The sequence below is a fragment of the Cyrtonyx montezumae genome, unplaced genomic scaffold (assembly GCF_038088225.1).
Source record: "Cyrtonyx montezumae isolate F1298 unplaced genomic scaffold, pur_monq_1.0 scaffold_3, whole genome shotgun sequence".
In the NCBI taxonomy this organism is placed as follows: domain Eukaryota; kingdom Metazoa; phylum Chordata; class Aves; order Galliformes; family Odontophoridae; genus Cyrtonyx; species Cyrtonyx montezumae.
In genome coordinates this window covers 58,564,454-58,587,254 of record NW_027072034.1, presented here as the reverse complement: position 1 = coordinate 58,587,254, position 22,801 = coordinate 58,564,454, and the positions used below count along the sequence as shown (strand labels likewise).

General features: G+C 38.7%; 1 protein-coding gene across 2 annotated transcripts; it reads left to right on the top strand.

The window, feature by feature from the left end:
• The first annotated feature begins 6 nt into the window (after positions 1-6).
• Positions 7-22,099, top strand: MORC3 (MORC family CW-type zinc finger 3). Of its 2 annotated transcripts, XM_065741745.1 has the most exons (17): positions 7-134; positions 4,011-4,083; positions 6,887-7,019; positions 7,405-7,619; positions 7,903-8,050; positions 10,331-10,478; positions 11,517-11,648; positions 11,950-12,069; positions 12,258-12,355; positions 14,426-14,530; positions 14,643-14,765; positions 14,865-14,939; positions 15,723-15,759; positions 17,094-17,281; positions 17,861-18,665; positions 19,082-19,245; positions 21,944-22,099. In XM_065741745.1, exons 1-17 carry the CDS (start codon positions 96-98, stop codon positions 22,095-22,097), a joined length of 2,757 nt encoding a protein of 918 aa, XP_065597817.1. In that variant the 5' UTR covers positions 7-95; the 3' UTR covers positions 22,098-22,099. The 2 variants fall into 2 exon arrangements, with proteins under 2 accessions (XP_065597817.1, XP_065597818.1); XM_065741746.1 differs by lacking the exons at positions 7-134; positions 4,011-4,083 and having other exon boundaries at positions 6,904-6,985.
• Positions 22,100-22,801: the final 702 nt, after the last annotated feature.

Sequence of the window (22,801 nt, the reverse complement as noted above, 5' to 3'; positions counted from 1 at the left end):
GGGAGGGAGGCGAGGCGGATGTGCGCGCTCTGGGCGCTCCCCGGCGCCCCCATTCCCTGCTCCTTCCCGCCCCGGCTCTCGCTGCGGCACAAAAGATGGCGGCAAAAACTCAGGGCGGCATCCGACTCAGCGCGGTGAGCGCTTCAGCGCTGGGCTCGGGGGGCGGCGGAGGGACCGGGCGGCCCTCACGAGGGGGGCGAGGAGGAGGAGGAGGAGGAGGAAGAGGAGGGGGAGGGGCGAATAAGGGTGGCTGCGCGGGGCCGCGGAGGCTGAGGGAAGCTCCCGCCGAAGCCCTCTGGGAGGAGGAGGCGCGCGATTGGACGGCGGCCGCCGTTCCTCAGCCGAAGCGGGAGGGTGCAGGGCAGCTCGGTGTGCCCGCGTAGGGAGGCAGCTGCAGGCGGGAGGAGCTCGGGCCGCCTTTCCAGCGGAGCGCGGTGGGGATGGGCGCTGCCAGACCCGCGGCTGCGCTGCGCTGCTCCGTCTCGCAGTGCTCGCTGCCCTCCTTCCCGTGCAGCTCTCGTTGTAGTTGCTCAGTACCCCGTGGCTGAAACTGGCTGTTTTCGAGGGACTTTCTGGGTTTCGTATGCCTCTAAGTAATGTAAGCGGCGCGGACGCGTGACTCGGAGCCTTACTCTGAAATATGTAGCCGAGTGGTGGAGTGGAGCTGGGTCCTTAGGGGAAAGTAACTGCTCAGGTGTCATATGTGAAACATATGTCACGTGTTGGACTGGGTCATCTTTATGGGTCCCTTCCAACTCGGGGTATTCAGTGATTTACGGTGCGTCAGTCTGCTCTCAGCTACTTAAATTACCTTAAATTAATTGGCGTGATTGCAAGAGGTTATCTGTAAATGTCACCCGTTTGGAGTTTGGGAATAACGCTTTCATTTCAGCGCCTTAATTGCTGTAAGTGCCTGATTTTCTTAGGGATGGGCTCACCTGGCTTTGTAGATAGCATAAGGCTTTACAAAAGAAAACAAAAGGGAGGTGGAATCTCCCTTTCACTTTTAATTGCACTAGTAGTATTCCTCAGAGGGAAGGTGTGCCTGCGTTAACATCTGTTGTGGGCAACATAACCCAGGTTTAAAATCTGGTAGAAATGACATTCGGGTAGAAATCACACTGGCAAACTTACAGATGAGAAATCTCAGCTAGAATTGGTGTGGCTAACAGCAGTTGGTAACTTTCTGATTTGTATTTGGGATGCTTTTTTTTTTCATCTGTAGTCATAAGTTCAGGTATTCATTCAGTGCATTTCTGATCACAACTGTAATTTATTTATGTAGGTTTTCAGTAAAGAGATGGAACAGCTGGTAACAGTTCTTTATACAGCTAGCATCTTTTTTGTAAGTTAGACCACTTTTCCAATGAAGAGTAATGCAGAACCATCAGCCACTGCTCTTCAGAAATAAGTTGGGCTTCACCAGTACACGTGCTCTAATTCCAGAGGAGTTTTCCTCTGTGAAGTGAGCAAGCCTGGCAATTCATTCTCACCCTTATGTTTGTCTCCTGCTGTTGCTCTGGTGAAATTTTTGCTCAGTTGCGTCATGAGAAGTATTGTGGAAGTGGTCCAGGTTAAAAATACTATTTAAAAAAAATGAGTTGTAATTAGCATCAGCTCCCTGATGTAGTTTGTTGTGTGATCATAAGTGTTATCAGTGTAACTGGGAGGGAGGAAGAAAGGAGAATGTAGCAGAAGGGAAACAGCATCCAGATGGAAGAAGAGCGCTAGGAGGAGAATGACAATGGCACTGTTCAGCCAAAAGCTGCAAAATAGCTCGAAAAGAAAGGGCTGCTTGCTCAGTATTTATAATCAGTGCATGAGATCATCTGTAAGAGATGGAATAGTTCAGTTTCTCTGGAAAACTAAAGTTCCCAAAGCTGCTGCTCTATTCTTAAATGTTACAGCTCATAATTTTAGGAGATGCTCTTTCTGACTGCAGTGAGTCTTTCTGTCGTATGAACTGTAGATACAGTTTGAAGTTCAGTTGGTTTTTTGGAAGGGAATTTGCTGCTCTTGGTCTCAGGATGTCAAATGGAATAGCTGACCAAAACCCACTCCCTAACAAAATATTCTTGTTCCGGTATACAGAGCAGCTGGATCATCTCAACCACAGGCAAAGCGAGTGTTCACCTGGGGATTAATGCTCATGCTGCACTCCTTGGTTCTGCATAACTTGTAAAGCTAAATGGGCTTAAATGTTTCCCACTGGGTTCCCCTTCAGTTGTGCTGGCAGCTGGATATGCTTTGAAGGGAATGCCCTTAAAGTACTCTTTTCCATCTTCTTAATCTGATTTTGTTGTGTATCCTTGTTTCACAACCTTCCATTAACAAATGATGCTATCCACTGTGAGGTAGCTTTTTCTGTGAACTGCCCTCCAGGATGCTCACCTTTAGCTGTAGAGCCAAGAACCAATTTCTTAAAGCTCTCGTGTTCTAACCCATATCTCCTTGTTTTGTGTAACTGGCCGTGTTCCCACAGCTATGTACCACCTCTCAGCCTTTTTCACAACCTTACCATCTGGAACAGCAATCCAGAAGAAACTGGCTTAATTCTGATATTTGTTTATAGAAGATGTTTCTGAAAAAGTTAGTCACTGGTGTGCAGCAGTGACACAAGGAATGGAGAGGCGTCACGTTACACAGGCACTGCACGAAGAGGTTTTCTTGCCATACTGATACGTATCCATTCTCAGCTCTGATTGTGTCAGTCCCTGGGATACTATAGTTCTTGCTTTCCACAGCATTGTCTGATGGGGAGAGCTCACAACTTTGAATTCGCACCTTTCAAAACTACAGTGGTGGTCCTTTAATAATTCTAAATTATTTGTAAGCATCTGTTAGGAATTTTAAAAGAGCTCTTGGCACTTGGGCTCATCCAATTCACCAGAGTTTATAAAGCTATATTTAAAACACGTGGCAGTGAAGAGCGTAGTGTCTGTCTATACTAGCTTGGTGGAGAAGTAGTGGGGTTAAACTGTGGTCTGAAAGTGTGTCCTGTGCTCTCTGTGACCTTTGAATCACAGTGAGTTTTCTTGTCAGTTGGTGTTGATCTGAGCAAGGGCTACTGCAGCTTTGCTCCCAGTGTAGCACCTGGCTCTGGATCTTGTCTGTGGTGTTAATCTTTTCTCTGATTAATGATTTTGGACACCTGAAGTAGTTGCTTGCTCTAATTTAGTCCTTACTGACTGTACAAATGTGACTGTCACTGGAGCAGTTCTGTAAAATTGATGGTGTGGATGCATACGTGTATTTTAACATCTTTCTTATTTTATATGTAATGATTATATCCTGTTTTCTCATACAACTGTACTGTACAAGAGCTATTTCCAGCATTGGATATTTGTATGTTAATGCTTTTTAGGCCATCAATGTAACTATACTAATAAGGCATAAGCATATATATGCATTAAGTCTGTGCTTGAGAGCTTGTAGAAGTATAGTTACAGTTATTCTCTGCAAATACAGCTGTACCAAGATCAGCAGTTAAATTTCCACAAATGCTGCACTAACAGATCCTTAAGTTATGTGGTCCCTAATCCTGTCCTTTTGATCTAGGAGGGAATGTATACGAACCTAGGCTTTCATAAATTACTTGAGAATGCTTTTTATAACTGACATCTGTAAAATCTATCACATAAATATGTATTTTATTGTGCACGTTGCCATCTAGTCCTAGTATTGCCTACATTTGTGGTTACATCTGATCATAAATGAGGCTGAAATGTATGAACCTGAATTGCCAGCAGTACAATCTACCATTTGAAAGAATCTGACAGGTCCCAGTAACAGGCGTTTAATCAATATGGGCAAAAGGAGTGGTGACGTTAGACAGCAAGTCACTGGGTATGTTAAGTGCTTTTTTTCCAGATTAATACTCATGGTTTAAAGTTTACATTTTTTGTATTTGAGAGCTTTTGTTAATGTTACTTTTGGATGGAGGCACTGATGCTTTTTTGTAACTTCTTGTTGGATCACAAACTAGTACTGTTGTTTCTGTTTTATTTCAGCTTTGCCCAAAGTTCTTGCATACCAACTCTACCAGTCACACATGGCCCTTCAGTGCAGTTGCTGAGCTTATAGGTATGTGGTTGCTTGTAATGCTTTTTTCTCCAGTTGCAATTTCTTGTTCCATCAGTTAAGGCCTTATTCTATTCCTTCTTGGTGTGATTAACCAGGTTTGAATTTTGTTAGGGCAAATACCTGCAGGCACACACGTTTGGGTGAGAGAGCATTCTCGGGTAGGAAATTATATGTTCTTATTAATCTGTTTCTAACTGAGTGGCAAAGGGTCCAGCCATGAAAGCATGCTTACCAGATTGCACACAACCAGCCTGTGCTGTTCCCCTTGGTCCTGCACCCCTGTTAATCTTTTGCTTTTTCCATCTGACTTTCAGAAGCAAACTCTATAACCCAGTGTTAGGTTATAAAGCTGCACACGTGCACACTGGGTGTAAGGGGGGTAGCCCCACTTAGTTTGCACACCAAAGAGATAAGTGATTACATATTGAAAAGCACAAAGCATACATACTCATTACATTCCTGAGAGTGGGATGGACTATTACAGTCATATATAATTCAAAGTCAAAATAATTTCCATAGGTACTGCCTTGAATTCCTTTAGATTGGGCATACATAGTGCCTTCTAGTGCTTGTGGGCAGGGGTCTTGCAGATGAAGGCTGTATGTCTTCCTCTCTCTTTTCACCCCCACTTCAGATCAAGGAAGTAATTTGGTTCCATCTGGTTGTTAACTAACCGTGGTTTTGCAGTTTTTTTGTCTTTGCTCACCCACCGTCCAGACGTTATATTGTTTTTACTCAACCTCCATTATTCTTGTCCTTCCTGTCCCAGGTGGTACCTCCATTAATCTTGACTTCATTAATCTTTCTTCTCGTGCCCTGAGCCGTCCTTAAGTCTCTTAACCCACTCTTAACCCCAGTCACATCCATTGGAGCTTTCCCTTTTCTTTACTTCAGCGCTTCCTCCACAACATCTCTCAGTAATTTCTTCATGTTGGCACACTATCCCTCAAACATCCTTATTTTCTTTTGGGTTGCAGAGTTCTTGGCTGAAGGGTTATGCTTGGGTGGTTCATTTTAACAGTCCATCCATCAGTGTCTTAGGAGTTCTGTTACTGCCTTTATTATCCCCTGTTTGTTAGGGTTTGAGTATATGTTTGATTTAGTAGATCCTGATTGTCATTTTGTCTTTTATTTTGAATAAGTATTAATTAAATATTCTTCATTGTTTCCTAAGTTGGGAAGTGATTAATGAACTTTGTTTGTTTCCTGAAAGTAAAGGTGTGGTATGGAAAGACCTGTTGTTCTAGCAGTTTGCTGCTGCCATAGGGAGCAGCTCTTCTGGTCGTATGTTCCTTTGCTTCCTCTGCTCTAGTTTTGTCAGTTATTAATCCAGAAGAGGAGCAACCTAACAAAATAAAATTTTTTCTGCCAGATAATGCCAGAATTGCCACAAAGAAGGAAATTGTAACTGTGTGGCTATAGGAAGGACTGAATGTTTAGTGATGAGTCATGGCTGAAAAGCTAAGTCATTTCAGCTGTCTTATCTTGTTGTGCCATACCTGTTTGGAATTAACAGGCATGTGCTATGTAAGGCATGTAAGTGTGCCTCCTTCCTTCCTTTTGCCTCTGTTTTGTCATATGCTTTGTTTTAACAAAAGATTAAAAAGCATAGTGGTGTCATGACTAATTAGTCATCTTGGTTTTGTAATCTGTCTTTCACATGCTATGTGCAGCTATACTGTATGCCAAATATCAAGTAATATTAATTAGGCAGTGTTATGGAGGCCTGAGCTTCATTTTGTTCACTCATTAAAACATTAATGGTCTATGTGATAAAATTTGCTTTTTAAGCTCTGGAAGAATAAGGAAGAATATGGTTGTGGCTGTCAGCTCTGCTGGTAATGAAGTGAAACAGCAATTTTTTTTTTTCCACTGAGAGCTCCAGCACTTGAGCTTCAGGCTTTTGCTTTTGTTTGTTGATTTGTTTTTAAATGTCTGACTTATTTAGAGCGCCCGCAGCAGGTAAGATATTTTTGTAGCCATGTATGTGTGCTGTCCTCTGGAGTGTGGGCAGTAACCTTGCCACCTGAGAGCCAGTCAGAAGAGGTGTTTTGGTGGCTGGGAGAAAATTGAATTTTCTAACAGCTGCCTGGGAGGCAGAAAGCAAAAGTCGAAACTTGTCTGGCTTTTGTTTTCTGTTCTCTGTTTCAACCACTCATCATTTGTAGTAGCTAGAGAACTTTTCTTGTTTTCAGGCAAGTTTTGCTGGCTTTTGATGAAGCTGTTATATTGTAATGTTTTGATCTAATCTTATAAATTATAAAGAGGATAGTGTTTTAGGAGACTTCATTTTTTAGCATGTTTCCTTTATTAAAAAGCTTTTTGTATCTGTGTGAGAGTTGACCTGTTCTACTATGACTTTCCTGAGGAGTCTGAGTGAGCACGTAATTCCTGCAGCTATCACATCGCTGACGTGAGAGAAGAAAAACTGCTGCAATTGTAGAGCTCCCTTAGTTCACAGTGAGACTCCACAGGGTCACAGGATTACCACAAGTGCAAAATTGAGAGCCCACAATGCAGTATTGCACAAACACGTGTACAAAGCACAGTGTCATGATAAAGCAAGGGAGAGCAATTCCATATAGCTACAGCATTGCAAGGCTAATGATTGATGCATAGGTTACATGTGAATGATTGCAAGGAAAGGCTGTTATGTGCCACATATGTGTTTAAGTAACTTTGACAGAGTTACTGTCTGACATCTTCACTGGAATGAAGCGCTTTGTGTAAATGTGTCTTAATTGTTTACTTCTCTATGATTCCTCTTTTTTTTAGTATCCTGTTCTTTTTTCTCTCTCTTCAGATAACGCTTATGATCCAGATGTGAGTGCTAAACAGATATGGATAGACAAAACAGTGATAAACAACAATATATGCTTGACATTCACTGATAATGGAAATGGTATGAACTCAGAGAAGCTGCACAAAATGCTAAGGTGGATAACCTCTTTTGTGTATTTTTTTCTTGTAACAATTCCAATTACATTTTTGTTCTTGTTTAACTTCTTCGGATAAGTATTGGGAACATATGGGAATGATCCTTTGTATAATTCCAGGCAGATGGTACTTTTGGATAACTAAAAGATGAATCTAAGTTTATCTAAACTCTTGCGTTGTGACTTTAGGAATGTTACATAGGTGTTGATTCAGAATTTGAGTAGCTGTTCACTGTTTAATTGTGTAGTAGCTCCCCATTCTTAGAACAAGAGAGACTCCGTGTGGTTAAGTCAAATTTGATGCACCTTGCATTGGTATTTTGGGTTTTCAGTTGTTTATGGGGCTTTTTATGCTCATTTGGCATTGTTATTTTTTTCATTTCAGCTTTGGCTTCAGTGAGAAATCTGTCATGAATGGCCGTGTTCCAGTGGGACTGTACGGGAACGGGTTTAAGTCAGGGTCCATGCGCCTGGGAAAAGATGCTATAGTCTTCACCAAGAATGGAGAAACCATGAGTGTTGGTCTCTTATCTCAGACTTACCTTGAAGTCACAAAAGCAGAACATGTCATGGTTCCTATAGTGACATTCAACACCCAACATATCCTTTCAACAATTTCTGAACAAAAAGTTGTGTATGTGTCAGACTTGGTTGGTAGCATTGTTAAAGGAAATCTCCTGGTCTTTTACAGATAACCCTCTGCCCATCTTAGGATTTATTTAACTATAAGGTGTTTAAAAACTCACATTTTTGGAGCTCTGCATTTGAGATGTGGGATGAGAGCCTCTGAGGGGTTCAGGAGTCTGTTGCAGAATTTTAATGATCTTCTGAAATTATTATTTTTTTTTTCATTCAGAGTTACTCTCCTTAACGTTTTGCTTACGACAGATAAGTGATCCAGCAGAATCAAAAAACAGTTTAAAGGCCATCTTAACACATTCGTTATTTTCTACAGAGGAGAAATTACTGGCAGAGTTGGATGCTATAATGGGGAAAAAAGGAACAAGAATCATAATTTGGAATCTTAGAAGGTAAGATGAGGCTCAACTGCTCCTATCTTTCATTTGCATTCTCTCTTCTGTGTATGCAAATACACTGGTTTTTTAGCAGAGCGACTCTAGAAGACTGGAGAGTTAGCTGCAGTTGGTGAAATTAGTCTCAAATTAATTTGACTGAAGGAGAATGTAAAGGATTTCATATTTCATTTTGGTAAAATACTGTTATTATTCCAGAAGAAAAAATGGAATAGATTGATTAGAAATCTGATATCTCAAACCAATGGGGAAAGACTTGAACCTTTCAGAACTCCTTAAATATTTATCATGATACAAACAGAAGTCCAAGTAAATAGATGCAATTAATTATGTTCATATACATATGTATGTGGATTATCTGCAGGAGAATGTTTTTTCAGCCTTTTGAAGCTTGGACTTGCTGTTTTATTTCTTTAAACTGTGGCAGTGGCAGCTATGTGGTAGCACTTCCTTTTTCCTTTCCCTTTACTTCTCTTCATATATGGTTGCTGTTCCCTTACTTTCAGGCAACCTGTCTGATGGTCCATTCAGAGTAGTTCTCGCTTGCCTTCAGCAGTGATGGAGCTAATTGTTTGGGGACATATTACCTTGTGTTATGCTTCTGTGTGAGTTCTGTGTGCCTTCTTAGTGTTTAGTTTACTGCAGTTTTAAATACCTGAAATAACCTGAAATACCATAAGAAGCAATTTCAGATGGTTTTACAGGCCAACAGATTTGGTAGGAAAATAGTTTATTCTTGCCTATCAGAAAAAATAGAATGGGGAAGAAAATGCAGTCTGGAATGACTGTAGATTAAATGTTACAGAGCAAAACAAAATCTCAGTCCATCACAGCTGATGAAATACTTTAATTATTTCCCTGTTTCATTAATTTAATCTGTATTTTAGGAACTTAAATCACTTTTAGCTTAGTAGATTTTTATGCAAGAAAGCTGGAGGTAACAAAATGTTCTGGTATTACTAATTTTAGTTTTCACTTGTCATTCATAATAAAAAAGTTCTCTCTTTTACACCAAGATACGCTTACATTTATTTTTAGGAATGTACATTGCATAATTTCTTGAGCAAAAGGAAATACAAAGAAGTCAAGTGAACGTGCAGGGTAACTTTCATGTTGTGAATTTGTGTCTCTGCACATGAGATTGTGGAAGAGAACTCTTGAGGTTTTTTGTAATTTTTTTATGTGCTGCAACTAAAACTACTTTTAAAAATCCAGCAGAGCTGTTTCAATACTAAGACTTCTTGCTGAAACTTTTTTTGCTAAGTGCAGTGTGTCTGAGTGTTGTGCAAAACTACTGCCAGTGCAGTTAAATAAAAGAAACCCTCTGGTGAGAGCTGCAATAAGAAATTATGACAAAAATTACTGAGTTAGGAAGTTGTAGTTTGTCATTTTTACAACAGTAAAGATCTTAAGCAGTTTGCATTGTTGAGGAATTTTGCATTTAGAAGGAATGCATGTGTCTAGGCCCATCCAGTGTTCCTGGTGATACTGAGTGCTTTTATTAGTGAATAAAACTTATGCTAGTTTTGTTTGCTGACATTTCTCGTATGTTCCTTGGGTTTCAAAAAGAAGCCAGTGACTGTTTTTGAATTCTAGAAAGTCTGTAAGGAAAAACATTGACTCTAAGGAGTTCTGTTTCTTTTGTATCTTTTCTCTTGTATTTTCCTGATATACTCTGGAATATCTTCAAATTTAAAACCTGAAACATTTTGGAAAGACAAGTGTTAAGAGAGCAGGAACTGCTTTCTTTCAGCACAGGGTGTAAGGTGGGTTATCTCCACGAATCATGCCACTTGAATCTTCGCATCTTCTATTTATAGTTGAAATTTTTTAATCTATACCTATTTAATACGTAAGTCATACCTACCTACTACATCTTCATAAGATTATATCAGAACAAGGCTGCAGTAGCATAACTGAGTCTTCTGTGCTTGTGTGGGAGTCTTTAGTGGCTGTTTGAGGAGGTGTCTTCTCTACTCATTTTGTCCATGTTCATTTTTTCCTAAGGACACCTAGTTTCCATTCTAGCCTGTACTGATTAACACTGTTTTAAACTTGTACTCCTATTTCAAGGATGGTGCTCGTATTATAAGAAGCCTTGTGGTCAGAAAGGATGTTTATCTATATAAGCAGTACATCTGGAAGTTATAAGCAGAACTATAAACTTGGAGCAAGCACCCTAATTAGGCAGAAATGACAAATAATTAGTTGCAAGACATCAGGTTCACCTCAGTCTTTTTTTTTTCCTCTTAATTAGAATTTTTTCTTATTTCTTAGAGATAAAAATGATAAAACAGAATTTGACTTTGACAAGGACAAATATGACATCAGGATTCCAGAAGACTTAGATGAAACAGGGAAAAGAGGATATAAAAAACAAGAGAGGCTGGATCAGATCGTTCCAGAAAGTGACTACTCACTAAGAGTATGTATACTTCTATTCATTTATTTACTTTTTTTGTGGAAACTGAAAGGTGCTTTTCTTTTATTGAAATTTACTGTACTGCAGAGGTTTTGTTAGGACAAAAGACAATTTAAATGTTAGGGCAATGGGTCAACAGTATTTGGAAAACATAGAATGGTTTGTGGACTTGTATAGACATCTGCTGGGTTTGTTGTTGTTTTTCTTCTTTTCTAGAAGAAAATTTATTTTTTACATAGTCTTGCAGATACAGTTTTGCTAGTTTTCATCTGGCAGAGTGTCCTCTTTAGATTCCAGAAGAGGTAAGTGAACTAGGAAGTAGCTCTGTTTCAAGACTTGCATATAGAAAAGCCCTCATCCTGATTGCAGATATTGTTTATGGTTCTGACCTATAGTCTCTGAATGCATTTCTTACAAGAAAGCAGACCTGAAGTTAGTAGGTGTTCTGAATAATATTTGTAAGTATTGTTCCAGCTCAAATTCAGTCTTCAATAGTCTAAGACTCATTGAAGTCATAAACCTGTTTCAAATATGGCAAGTGAAATGAAGTTTTAAGTGAACGGATTGACGCGCTTACAAGAAGATTATGGTTTGTAAGTCATTTGGAACAAAGTTATCAGCTGCTTTTTATTCTTTCAAAGTCTGTGATATAATTTTTAAGGTCTAAGTAGGGAATAAGAATATAGGCTTTTATATCTGAACACAATTAAAAGCTCTTATAACAGTAAAACCGTATCTCCAGATACCTAATTAACTTGGCTATATTCACAAAAGTTCTCTTTCAGTTTCTGTTAAGGTGATTTGTATTATGTATGTACATTTGAGTTTCCTGTGTTTCGTGGAGTCAGATTGGAGGAGGGGAAAAAAAAACAACAGTTCCTAACATCTTAATTAAAATCTGGATTTGTCTTTCCAAACATGATAAGTATTTTATAGTACGCATTTTCTGAGCATTTTTAGATGTGTAGTTTTTCTAGGGGGTGGCAGCGAGGATCTCATTGCTGTTGTTTTGAATAATGCAAATTATTCTATATTTTGTAGGCTTACTGCAGTATTTTGTATCTGAAGCCAAGAATGCAGATCATTCTGCGAGGACAAAAAGTGAAAACACAGCTGGTTTCCAAGAGCCTTGCTTTCATTGAACGTGATATATATAGGCCAAAATTTTTGAACGTATCCTTTGATAATTACAATCATTGCATGCTGAATTTAGTGAAGAAACTTTGTATGGAAGCTGTTAAGATTCTGCTGGGAATGTTGCAGCTGTCCTTATGAGTGGTCTAATAATTAATTTTTTTAATCTTTTCTGTGAAGTTGTACCCAAGGAACTATTTCAATACTTAAAAAAAAAAATTAAAACGAAATAACAAAAACAAAAAACAACCCAGCAGGACTGTGTTTAGAATGAGCCCTCAAAGTGTATGTCTTTTTGTCACGTGACAGTAAGCAGACTTTTCCTTAATCTCTGTTAAAGGCTAAAACAGTAAGAATCACATTTGGATTTAACTGTAGAAACAAAGATCACTATGGAATAATGATGTATCATAAAAACAGACTCATCAAAGCTTATGAAAGAGTTGGATGTCAGTTAAAGGTAGGATTGTAATAGATACATTCTTTTATCTGGTGGGTTTGTGTCAAGAGATCTTATGAAGATAAATCATGAAGCAGGAGTTTATTTTAACTTGGCGTATACATAAATTATAATTACTTCTGTCAAGATCAAGCTTTAGTATAAGATTTGTTTTGTTTTCCCTGACGGATCTTAATTGTTTTCTACAGGCGAACAACATGGGTGTTGGTGTAGTTGGGATTATCGAGTGCAACTTCCTAAAGCCAACTCATAACAAACAAGATTTTGACTACACAAACGAATACAGGTAATCGTGTGCTTTATGTAGGCTTTTCATCGAATAGTATTGTTCACTGGGAGATACTTGTCCCTTTTTTGTAGTTCTTTTGTTTTTGTCCCTTTAAAGTAGTAAGAATAAATACCTTATGTTCCATCATTCAACTGCGTACTGTTTTAAACAATAGGAGTGGGGTGTTAACATTTGTGCTGATCGTAGTGTTTTCGTTGTGCGGTCAGTGAAATCAAGGGTACAATACTCACCATTTTTTAAGCAAACTTCCTAAAAGCAGTTGGTTGCGACTCTGCCCTTCATTGACTGTGGGTTGAGCCAAGAATAACTAGCTTAGATTTAGTCATCTGCTACACAAATATCCAAAACTGTGAGATATGAATCCCATGTGATTGACAATTCATAATGATTCATCATGATTTCCTAGGGGTGGGTTGTTTTTATCTTTGGTGGGTTTTTTTGGACACTTTTTATCCATTGTTTTTAGTCTTTTACCTAAGAGTAGACTTTAATATCCTCAAGTCTACCTGATAGAGCATTTAAAAAAAATACAGGACCTGAAGGCAGCTGTGATTTGGAATGTAGCTTCGTTGCAGCTTCATTCCATCAGTCTGTATCTATTATGTTGCTACTTACTTTTATTGTCGTTCCTTTCAAGATGATGAGGCTATTTTCTATCTTCTGTGCTGCTTTGTGTTAAGGGATGTTAGGTGCAGCTGCTTCGCCCAGCAACTCTGTCCTAGAATGGCCCCTGACCCAGCCTGGGGACCCAGGGTCTCTGTCTGTGCTGCCACTTGCAGGGTTAACTGGCAGTGAAGTTGAGTACATATCTCAGAGATGCAGAGTCATTGAATGCTGTTGTGGTTGGCTGTGCACACATTCCTTTCAGCAACACCTGCATATTGGACTCACATAGAGCATGGATGTAGACAGCCATGTCATTTTGTTTCTACTCTGGGTAGAGACTGAAGGTCACAGAGCTTATTGAGGAGTGACTGAGGGAGCTGGGATTGTTGAGTCTGGAAAAGGGGAGGCTCAGGAGAGACCTCATTGCTCTCTGTAACTACCTTACGAGAGGTGGTAGTGAGCTGGTAGTTGGCCTCTTCTCTGTTGTAACTGGTGATAAGACAAGAGGGAATGGCTTCAAGTTGTGCCAGGGAGATTCAGACTAGATACTAGGAGATAGATCTGAGAGAGTGGTCAGGCACTGGAATGGGCTGCCCAGGGAGGTGGTGGTGTCACCAATCCTGGAGGTGTTCAAGGAATGTTTAGACGTTGTGATGAGAACATGGTTTTAGTGACAACGATTGGTGATAAGTGAATGGTTGGACTGGATGACCTTGTAGGTCTTTTCTAATGTTGGTGACTCTATGATTCAGTCTACATGTTGCTGCTCATTTCTGCCTCTTCACTAATTCCTTCTTCAGGCACCAAAATTCATGAATTTGATTCAAAGGTGTTCCAGGTAGGAACTTCCTAGGCTTAAGTTCCTTGATCCCCTTCCACATCACTCTTTCCTGTGTGCCAGCTCTAATGGTTGCACAGTTGCACAGTGATTAGCTTCCTAATCAGAAAATGAATCCAGCTAAAAATCAGTATGGGGGAAAACCACTCTGCTTCATTTAGCAGCCTGTAGACTATATGGTAAAGTGAACATGTGTTTGTAATGTCAATAAAGTACTGCTTTTAGTCAGCTTAGAGTGATTGTGAGCCTACAGTTAATCACGTAGCTCAGTGCTGGACTGACAGGGGCAGTATTGTACTTATTTCTTTTATGATTGAAGTAGAAGTAATGAATTGGCGTCAGGGTTTGTGCTGTACATTCACAGTGCTTCTGAATCAAGCACTTTATTTCAGTTTAAAAACTTGTCTGTGTCCTAAGTCAAATTTCTTGTAGTTTTACATCTGACAAACATGTTCCCTCAATTCTAAACGTGGGGGGTTTACTAAAAGCGAAAAGCTTACTATTGTAAAACTGTAAGTATTAGGGTGGTTCGTATACTTACTGTTTCACTACTGTTTATAAATATTTTCTCCATGCTAAGATTTTACTACTTCAGGTATTCTCTGAAAAACTTTTGTTTTCAGGCTTACAATAGCAGCGCTAGGAGAAAAGCTGAATGACTACTGGAATGAAATGAAAGCAAAGAAAAATGAAGAGTATCCATTAGCTTTACCAGTTGAGGAGATACAGTGAGTATCACTTCCAAATAGAAGAACATTACATGCTGTCATTACAGCTTTATATTTGTGATCATGCAAGTAAACCTCTCATGTGAAAGTTCTGATGTCTTTTCTGTCACAGAAAGCAGCCTGATCAGACATGGGTGCAGTGTGATGCATGTCTGAAATGGCGGAAACTACCAGATGGGATAGAGCATTTGCCAGAGAAGTGGTACTGCTCACTGAACCCTGACCCACAATTCCGGTAAGATTATATTTAGGTGTTTATGTAACACTACTTTTACATTTTATTTTATTGCCTAATATAAGCACATACGTTAATCTCTTTTTTTTCTTAACTCAGGGATTGTAATGTGCCAGAAGAACCAGAAGATGATGACTTAATACATCCCACATATGAGAAGACTTATAAAAAAAAGTGAGTACCAGAGACTTCAAGTGTTCTACGCTAGAGAAGGAACGTGAAAGCTAAACACCCTTTTCTTTCACTTGTGGCATAATTACAGATCTTCTGAGAATCTATCCAGTCAGAAAGCAGTGCCCTAAAGTCAAGACCTGATCTCAGCAGTGAATAGATGAATAGCGTTTTTCTTTTCTGTTATTATCATGTTGACATGACACTGAAGGTAAAGAAGCCTCAATCGTTTAGTAAGTAGTAAGGACAATAGAGCAAGAAGTTGGCATTCAGGTACAGTTCTTAGAGAGGCAGTGTTTCATAGCAGCAAGCAGCGTAAGCATGGTTTGGTATGTTTGAAACAAGTCATGGCTGTTAAGAGGCCTTGCCTATGTGACTGCTATTTTCAAGGTCCACACTGAAGCAGCTGAATACCTCAGTATATTTAAGAATTTGAGGGTTCTTAGTTTAGATGCATGGAAAAAAAAACGACTTGAGCAATCTTAAAGAATTGCTGGTTTAGGTTCTGAAGAGCATTTTTCCTGTCTTTTAAGCATTTTTTTTTTTAATTTTAATCTGAGAGATAACTTGTTTGAAGTTGAGCTCAGTCTAAGCTGAATTTAAACTGTAGTAGCTTCTAAGTTCATTAAGGAAGTTTTCATTCAGTGAAGTAGAATGTTTGTTAAAAATTCATTGTATATAGCTGAAAATCAGGTGTTTAGTTTTAAACTTAATTGAGGCTGTTTTGGTTAATTAACATCTTGAATCTAAGCCTTTTTTTTTTTATTTCCCTTTGTTCCTGTGCAGAGACAGGGAAAAACTGAGGAAACGCCTAGAGTACCAGGTAACACTCCTGAACTTGATGGCCAGCCAACTTTGGTAGCTGTTTTTTTTTCTGGCACCATTACTGTGCAGTTTGATCCAGTGGGCTAGGCTTTGAGTTAGTTTGCTTTAAATAGTGACCAACTGATTAGATCAGCAACCTTTGTGATAGCTGTGCTCACTATAAGTAAATCAGAAATCCCCTGTCTCTTCTGTCCAATTATAGAAGTCAGTGGTGCATTTCATGTCGTACTGAAGAAAGAGTTTGAGGTGGATGAAGCTGCCCCACAACATAATACTAGAAAAGATGTCACTCACTGCTACTTGTTTTTATAGCACTATATCTATCCCTTGTCAGAAGGGAGTGGTAGAAGGATGGTATTTGTAACAGCTATATTTTTGAGTTTGTTCTGCAAGGGGGCACTCAAATTCATTGGAACACAGATGCAAGTAAAAATGACTTAGTGATAAGAATATGTAGATTGGAACTCAAATTTCTGAAGTGAGTTGTGGCTTTCAAAGGAACTGTTAACTTCAGACCCACTCCATTTCTGGATGAAAGATTTTTCCATGTGCTGTTTTAACCTGTCTACTTGAGTGTATTCATTTTCCTGTGATTAGTTATATCCAAGTAGAAAAGTTACTTCTAAAAGTCCAAAATGAACAAAATGTTTTACGAACAGAACTAATGAAGAGCAACTCCCAGAGAGATGTCTGTCCCGTATTTTGTGTATGATGGTCAGACTTCAGACATGGGTACAGAACAGGCTGGGAGAAAGTACTCCCACGGTTGTATATAGGACATAAAATAAGTATTTCTTCAGGAATGCTTCTAAGATAGCTGCTTTCGAACAACAGTAAATCTCTGTGTGGGAAGGGAGTTTGCAGCTGTAGTCTTCTGAGAAATCCACCAGAAGTCTGTAATCCAGATTTAAAAAGCAAATTAAAAATAATAATAATAATAACAACACCTTGCTGCTTTCAAATGTTTGTTCGTTTGTTTTTTAATGCATGGCTTAAACCAGTATGGAAAAGCCATGAAAGAAACAGTTAATGCACATCAGCAGAGTTTAGTTTAGTTATTGTGTTGTCTGTCCTGTTTTGTTTGTTTTCGGTATATGATTGTTAAGCTGATAACTTCTGTTAGTTTTTAACATGGGTTATATAGTCCACCTTTCTTACTGCAAAATATTGAGCCCTGGTTGAAGGAGATTGCTATGTGGAGAATCCTTACGCTGTACAGAAGAAACATCTGTCATAATTTTGTGTTTTCAGACAGTTAGCAGAACTACTTGAAACTTATTCTGAAGACTCTACTAATGTCTACTGCTTTTCTTTCTTAACATTGTCTTATAGATCAGTAATGAAATGCTTTTAAAAACACCCGTTTCCTCCAGTAAAGACTTCAGAACATTCTCACCTGTGAGTGGAAAGGAAGTTGTTCCAAGAGCACTTTTACCAGAAACATCAAATGCTTCTGTCAAGAGACCTCTACTTGTTTCAAATAGATCGGTATCTTCACCTCATTCTGACTCTGATAGCAGGTTAGTGAACCTGTACAAAATTGATTCGTTTCTAAATTAATTGTTTTTAAACAAAAATGGTGTGGGGGTAGTCCCATCTTTGGGTTGTAGCTGCCAAAGTTCACTTGTCACCTTTTGGTAGTACAGGAGGAACCATTGTGCTTAGAAACTGTATGAAGAACAAAAGTGAGAGCAACAAAAAAATACCACCGTACTCTCAAGGAAAATTGCTTAGTGATTTGCCTTCCTTTTAGGGAAAGACTGTATTGTGTTAACCTCATTCTGCAGAACATTTTCCTTAACTTCTCTTACAGGTCTTCTCTACCCCGTAAATGTTGAATCTGTCTCAAAAATCGTATGAAAGTAATAATCTAGCATGTGAATGTCAGACGTTGTTATTTTGGTTTTTTGTTTTTTTCTTAAAGAAAAGGTATTTACTGTGACTACTGATCTTGAGATACTTTTCAGGGAGACATCCCTTTCTAGTTAGTGAGTAGTAGTTTTGAATTGTGCTTATAGATACACTTAAACATAGTTTCAAACAAATGACTTTATGGTATTTGAGCAATACGATAATCAATTTAATGTTTTCTTCCTCAGCCTTAAACGGAAGATACTCATCAGTGTGACACCTTTAACTATAAAGACACCTCGTTTAAATGACAGAGCATTCAGCAGACGTGATGATGATGATGATGTCATTATTTTAGAGGAGAGCAGCACTCCGAAGCCTTCAGCGGATTCTGATGTTCCGGTGGTCAAAACTGAGTGTATAAATGTTGACCAAGAGGAGCAGAAAAGAAATGGTGTTGTCAGAGAACCTTGCAGTGCGAGTACTTCAGAATCAAAAAGCGAACAGCTGACCTCTGCGACACAGACAGAGGTCCCAAATTTGGTTGTTAAAAAGGAGGAGGTGGAAGATGAGATCGATATTCAAGTTCCCAATGCTGAAATGGAAAATAATCTTCCTGAGATATCTGCAGGTCTTGGAAACGAACTGAGAAACCAGCTGCAAATAGCAAATAAAGAGAAGGAGATGTACCAAAGCAAATGTGAAGCATTAACCAAGCAAGTAGAAACACTGGAACAGAGGATACTAGAAATGAGTAATAAGTACGTGAAAAAAGAGATGTGCCATCAGTCAACTGAAACAGTTTCTTCATTTGTAGAAGGAAATGTTCATGAAAAAAGTTTGGCGGAAACAACCCTTCTCTATGAACAGGCCTTAGAAGAAATAGCAAAACTAAAAGAACAGTGCAATACTCTGCAGAACTTAAAAACTGAATGCAGCAAGTGTGCTGACGGTGAAAGTAAGAGCGAGGTAGATGAAATTGCTGTGCAGCTGGATGATGTTTTCAGGCAACTGGACAAATGCACCACTGAGAGAGACGGTTACAAAAGTCAGGTATGTGTGTTAAAATAGTGGCATATTTCAAATGAAGAGTTTTACTTTCCTTTTTCTTAAGTGAATGTTTTATAGCGGGTATAGCAGTTCCAGTGCACAACATAGTGTGTGGTTAAATTCAGTCCATTTGTTAATCAAGCCATCTGAAAGGGTGGGGAATAAATATAGTTTAGCCTAGAATCTTTTGGTTTTTTGAATTCCATTGAAAGCAATAAGCACACTTGAGAGAGTCTGACAGCAGGCTGAGCATGTGTTCAACTGGCTGCTTCAGAACAGTTTGTGTAGGTTGTTGTTCAGTATCGTAAAAATGTCAGTGAATAACTGATTAACAGGAGCCAACACGTTTTGTATGGTTATGTTCATTTTAAACACAACAAATTGATTTGAATTATACAATTATTTTATTTATTTGCTAGGTGGAACTGCTGGAAGTGGAGAAAAATAAAATTGCCTGTCAATGTGAAGAACTTAAGTCAGAAATTGCTGAGTTAAAAGCTTCAATTCCACAAGCTGTAGCACGTGCAAATGATTCTACAGCCAGTACTGTAGAAGACACTGTAAATTTTTCTGATGGAGAAAGGTATTAATTTTTTTTTCTTTCTAGACTTCAAATAAGATTATGGTTGTCTGATTGTATTTAAAAGACCTTGATGAAGATCATGTCTGACAATTATATAATAAAATGTGGTTCTTGGAATTATTTTTACTGCCTCTTGTGACTTCCAAATTGATAACACTTATGCTTCGTCTTCTCATCCAGTGATTTTTATTTTAGTCTTGATTTAAGTACTTGTTTAAGCAGCACTGAGCTCAATAGAATGACATACTGACAGTTCTTTAAATACTGAAAGTATTATAAGAATTTCTAGATTCTAGCTTACAGAACAAGCTGAGGAAGAAAGGAGGCAGGAAAGGAGTGCTCATTAGTATATGCTATGTAGATTCTTTGCTTTTGCATGCTATTTTCATTTCTTGACTTAGTTGTACCATACTGGAGTTTGTTTTCAGTTTTGGAACTGGTTTGACCTTTCATATAAGAACTCGCTGCAGGCCAGTCCTCTGGAACTGCACTGATGTCCAGGGTCTATCTTTAAACTAAACAAAAGTTTACACCTCCAAATAGGGATCTTACTGCTCTCCATTAGTAGAAATAGTAAACACACAGAAGAAGTACATGTACAAGATGGAAGCAAGCAAACTCAACAGACTTAAGTCTGTAGAATCAGATGAGATGCATCAGAGAGCTGGCCAGCTGATGGAGAGTTGGCCTTGTGATGTTGTCCAAAAGTTTGTGGCAGTCAGTGGTGGTCCCTGATGCCTGGTTTAAATAAAAGTTCATAATAGTAAAAAAGTTGCCCTGACCATGTTCAGGGCAGGCAGAAAGGAGGATCTGAACTACAGACTGTCCAGTACAGTGTCAATCTCTGGGAAGACCCTGAAGCTGCATGCAGGCTCTTGATAGTCAAGGTAATTAGAAACAATCAGGGTGGATTTACTTAGGGCAAAGCTTGCTTACCCAACTTGGTAACCTTTCCATTGAGATGATTGGCCCATCATAAGCCTGGGCATCGGTATCAAGGCCAGTGATTGTTAATGCCTTAATTAACGGCCTAGATGACAGAGCACAATTACCTTGGTAAGCTCATAGTAACAACACTTTAGAGGGAATTGCTGATACACTGGACAGAAAGGCTGCTGTTGAGGGACCTTGAAAAGTGGGGAAAAATTGACTTAAAAAAATACTGTAGAAGCTCAGCAAAGGCAACAGTGATGTTCTGCACTTTTGCTCGGAATAATTTGCAGCTGGACAAGCTGAAGACCTGGGCTGTGGTGGAGGTGGATTAGAAGATGAATACAAATCAACAGTGCTTCTTATGGTGGGAGTGCCCAGTGCCTACTGGGCCGTATCGGCAAGTGTTCTGCCAGCAGTTTTATAGAAGAGATTCTTCCCCTCTGTTGAGCAGATGTGGAGTACTGTGTCCAGTCTGGCGCTCTGCATTGTATGAAACACACTAGCATTTAAGAGTAAATCCACTGGAGAGCTACCAAGATGCTTAGGGGGCTGGACCATCATACAAGGGGTGCTAAGGGAAATAGCCTTAGGAAGACAAAGGCTACCTTGAGATCCAATATCCTAATGCTTTCTTCTGCAGCTGAATGGCTGTGTAAAAAAGGTGAAGCCTGATTCCTCATGAGCACGGTGATGGGATGAGAGGCAATAGAAACAAACTACAAGAAGGGAGATTCTGATGAGATAGAGGGGAGGGGAAAAAAAAATAATGTTCACAGTAAAGGCCCAGGAAGAAGGGTCCCATGGAGATTATGGAATTACCATCTGTGAAGATTTTGAAAACACAAGAAGGTTGTAAGCAACCTAACCTGAGTTAGCCATTCTTTGAATGTATTTTAGGGGATGGGGGGAAAGGGAATGTATGATGTCTGGAGACCCTTTTCAAGCTAAATTTTTTGTTTGTTTGTTTGTTTTTGTTCTGGGATTTAGTCTCCTTTGCATCTGCTAGCCTTTTGCTTTCTGCTTACTGCATCTGACTTCTTCATAGAAGAATTAGAAATTGCATGCATTACTTGTGGTGTACTTACAGGTCCTTTGGGATGTAATGACTCTATGAAGAATGGCTACTGGAGATAATAAAGAAAATAATGGTAAAGGAAATGCTCAAGAGAAGGGATGAATAAATTAGAAGCAATTTGATCAGGAAAAGGATAGAGCAGTGGAATCATGAAAGAAAGAAAAAGGAGGAATAGTATTTTCCCTTTATTAAAATTGCTGCTTTGTCTGTAGGTTTGTAAATATAAAGACAAGCTCCTGTTTTGTACTTTCTTTTTCCTTTGTTTTCTTTTCTTTTGTTCCCATGATGGTAGTAGTTTGAAATGCTAAATGTATTAAATATTTTTAAATACTGCTTTGAGAAATAAAAAGATGTTGTGTTATGAAGGATTATGCTGATGTTTATTTATGAAATTCAGTAGAAGTATTCAAAAATGCCTTCAATCCATTCTGAGAAAGGCAGAAATTTATTTGAATGAAGGAAATATACACCTTCAAAATTAAAACTTGAGGCAGTAAGCTCTGAAAAAATGATAGATCTTGAAATTGCTTTGATGCAGTTTCAGTTGCATAAGCTCTCCTTTGGATTGTGGAAGTCACATACCAACCCTTTCTATTACTGAATGTTATTCCAATTTTGTTAATTAACGTTCTGTGTATTTGAATGTGAAACTTCATCTGTATCTAAATATCTCAAATTATTTCTTCACAGCCTGAAACTGCGCTCCCTTCGAGTGAATGTTGGACAGCTTTTGGCTACAATCATGCCTGATCTAGACTTGCAACAAGTAAATTACGACATTGACGTAGTGGATGAAATCTTAGGACAAGTTGTAGAACAAATGCATGAAATCAGCAGTACTTAAAATATTAAGATTTTCGCAGACCCCTACTTGATCTTCCAGTATAACCTTTATATAGGTTCAGAAGTGTAAATACTACTTCTTCACTTTATATATTTCACAGTTTGATCAATAAATGTATATATTCTATGCGTTCAGATGTTCCCACAAATGCAGTGGGCGTTATTTCAACTTCCTCTTAAGCAAATACTGTCAATATTGACCAACCTCGATGTACTTAAAATTTTGCTTTTAAATTGTATTTGTAATTAAATTTGCAAATATTTTTACGATTAAGAATGTTAATACTTTTCTACAAAAGTTTTGGTTGACTTTTGGTCTTATATACGCATTGATACTTGCAATTTTTTTCCTCATCCAAAATCTTACCAGTGAAACATATTAAAAACACACACACAAAAAAAGGAACCTTGCTCATTTTCTTCCCAGAACAAACCTCAGTAACTTTATTGTAAACTACAGTATTTTCATTGCTACCGACAATGTTGTATGTTGCATTAATGGTTTAGAAATTTAACTAATAGATGAAAATTTTGGCCACAATGTCTATATTTGTCTTACTTCCAAAAGAAAAATTCTTCAGGGGTTTTGTCCTGAATATGGATAGTCTCTGACACCCCTTTGGATTTTTCTGGTGTTGCTAAAGGACATTATCTGTACATAATCTTGTAGCATAAATAAATCCATGGAATATTTCAGCCTTCCTC

Bases quoted from the DNA above. Each gene is read 5' to 3' on its own strand.
- MORC3 (XM_065741745.1), top strand. From the start codon at position 96: ATGGCGGCAAAAACTCAGGGCGGCATCCGACTCAGCGCG. The intron at 15,760-17,093 runs GTAACACTCCTG...ATTGTCTTATAG, and splicing joins GGAAACGCCTAGAGTACCAG to ATCAGTAATGAAATGCTTTT. The intron at 17,282-17,860 runs GTTAGTGAACCT...TTTCTTCCTCAG, and splicing joins CATTCTGACTCTGATAGCAG to CCTTAAACGGAAGATACTCA.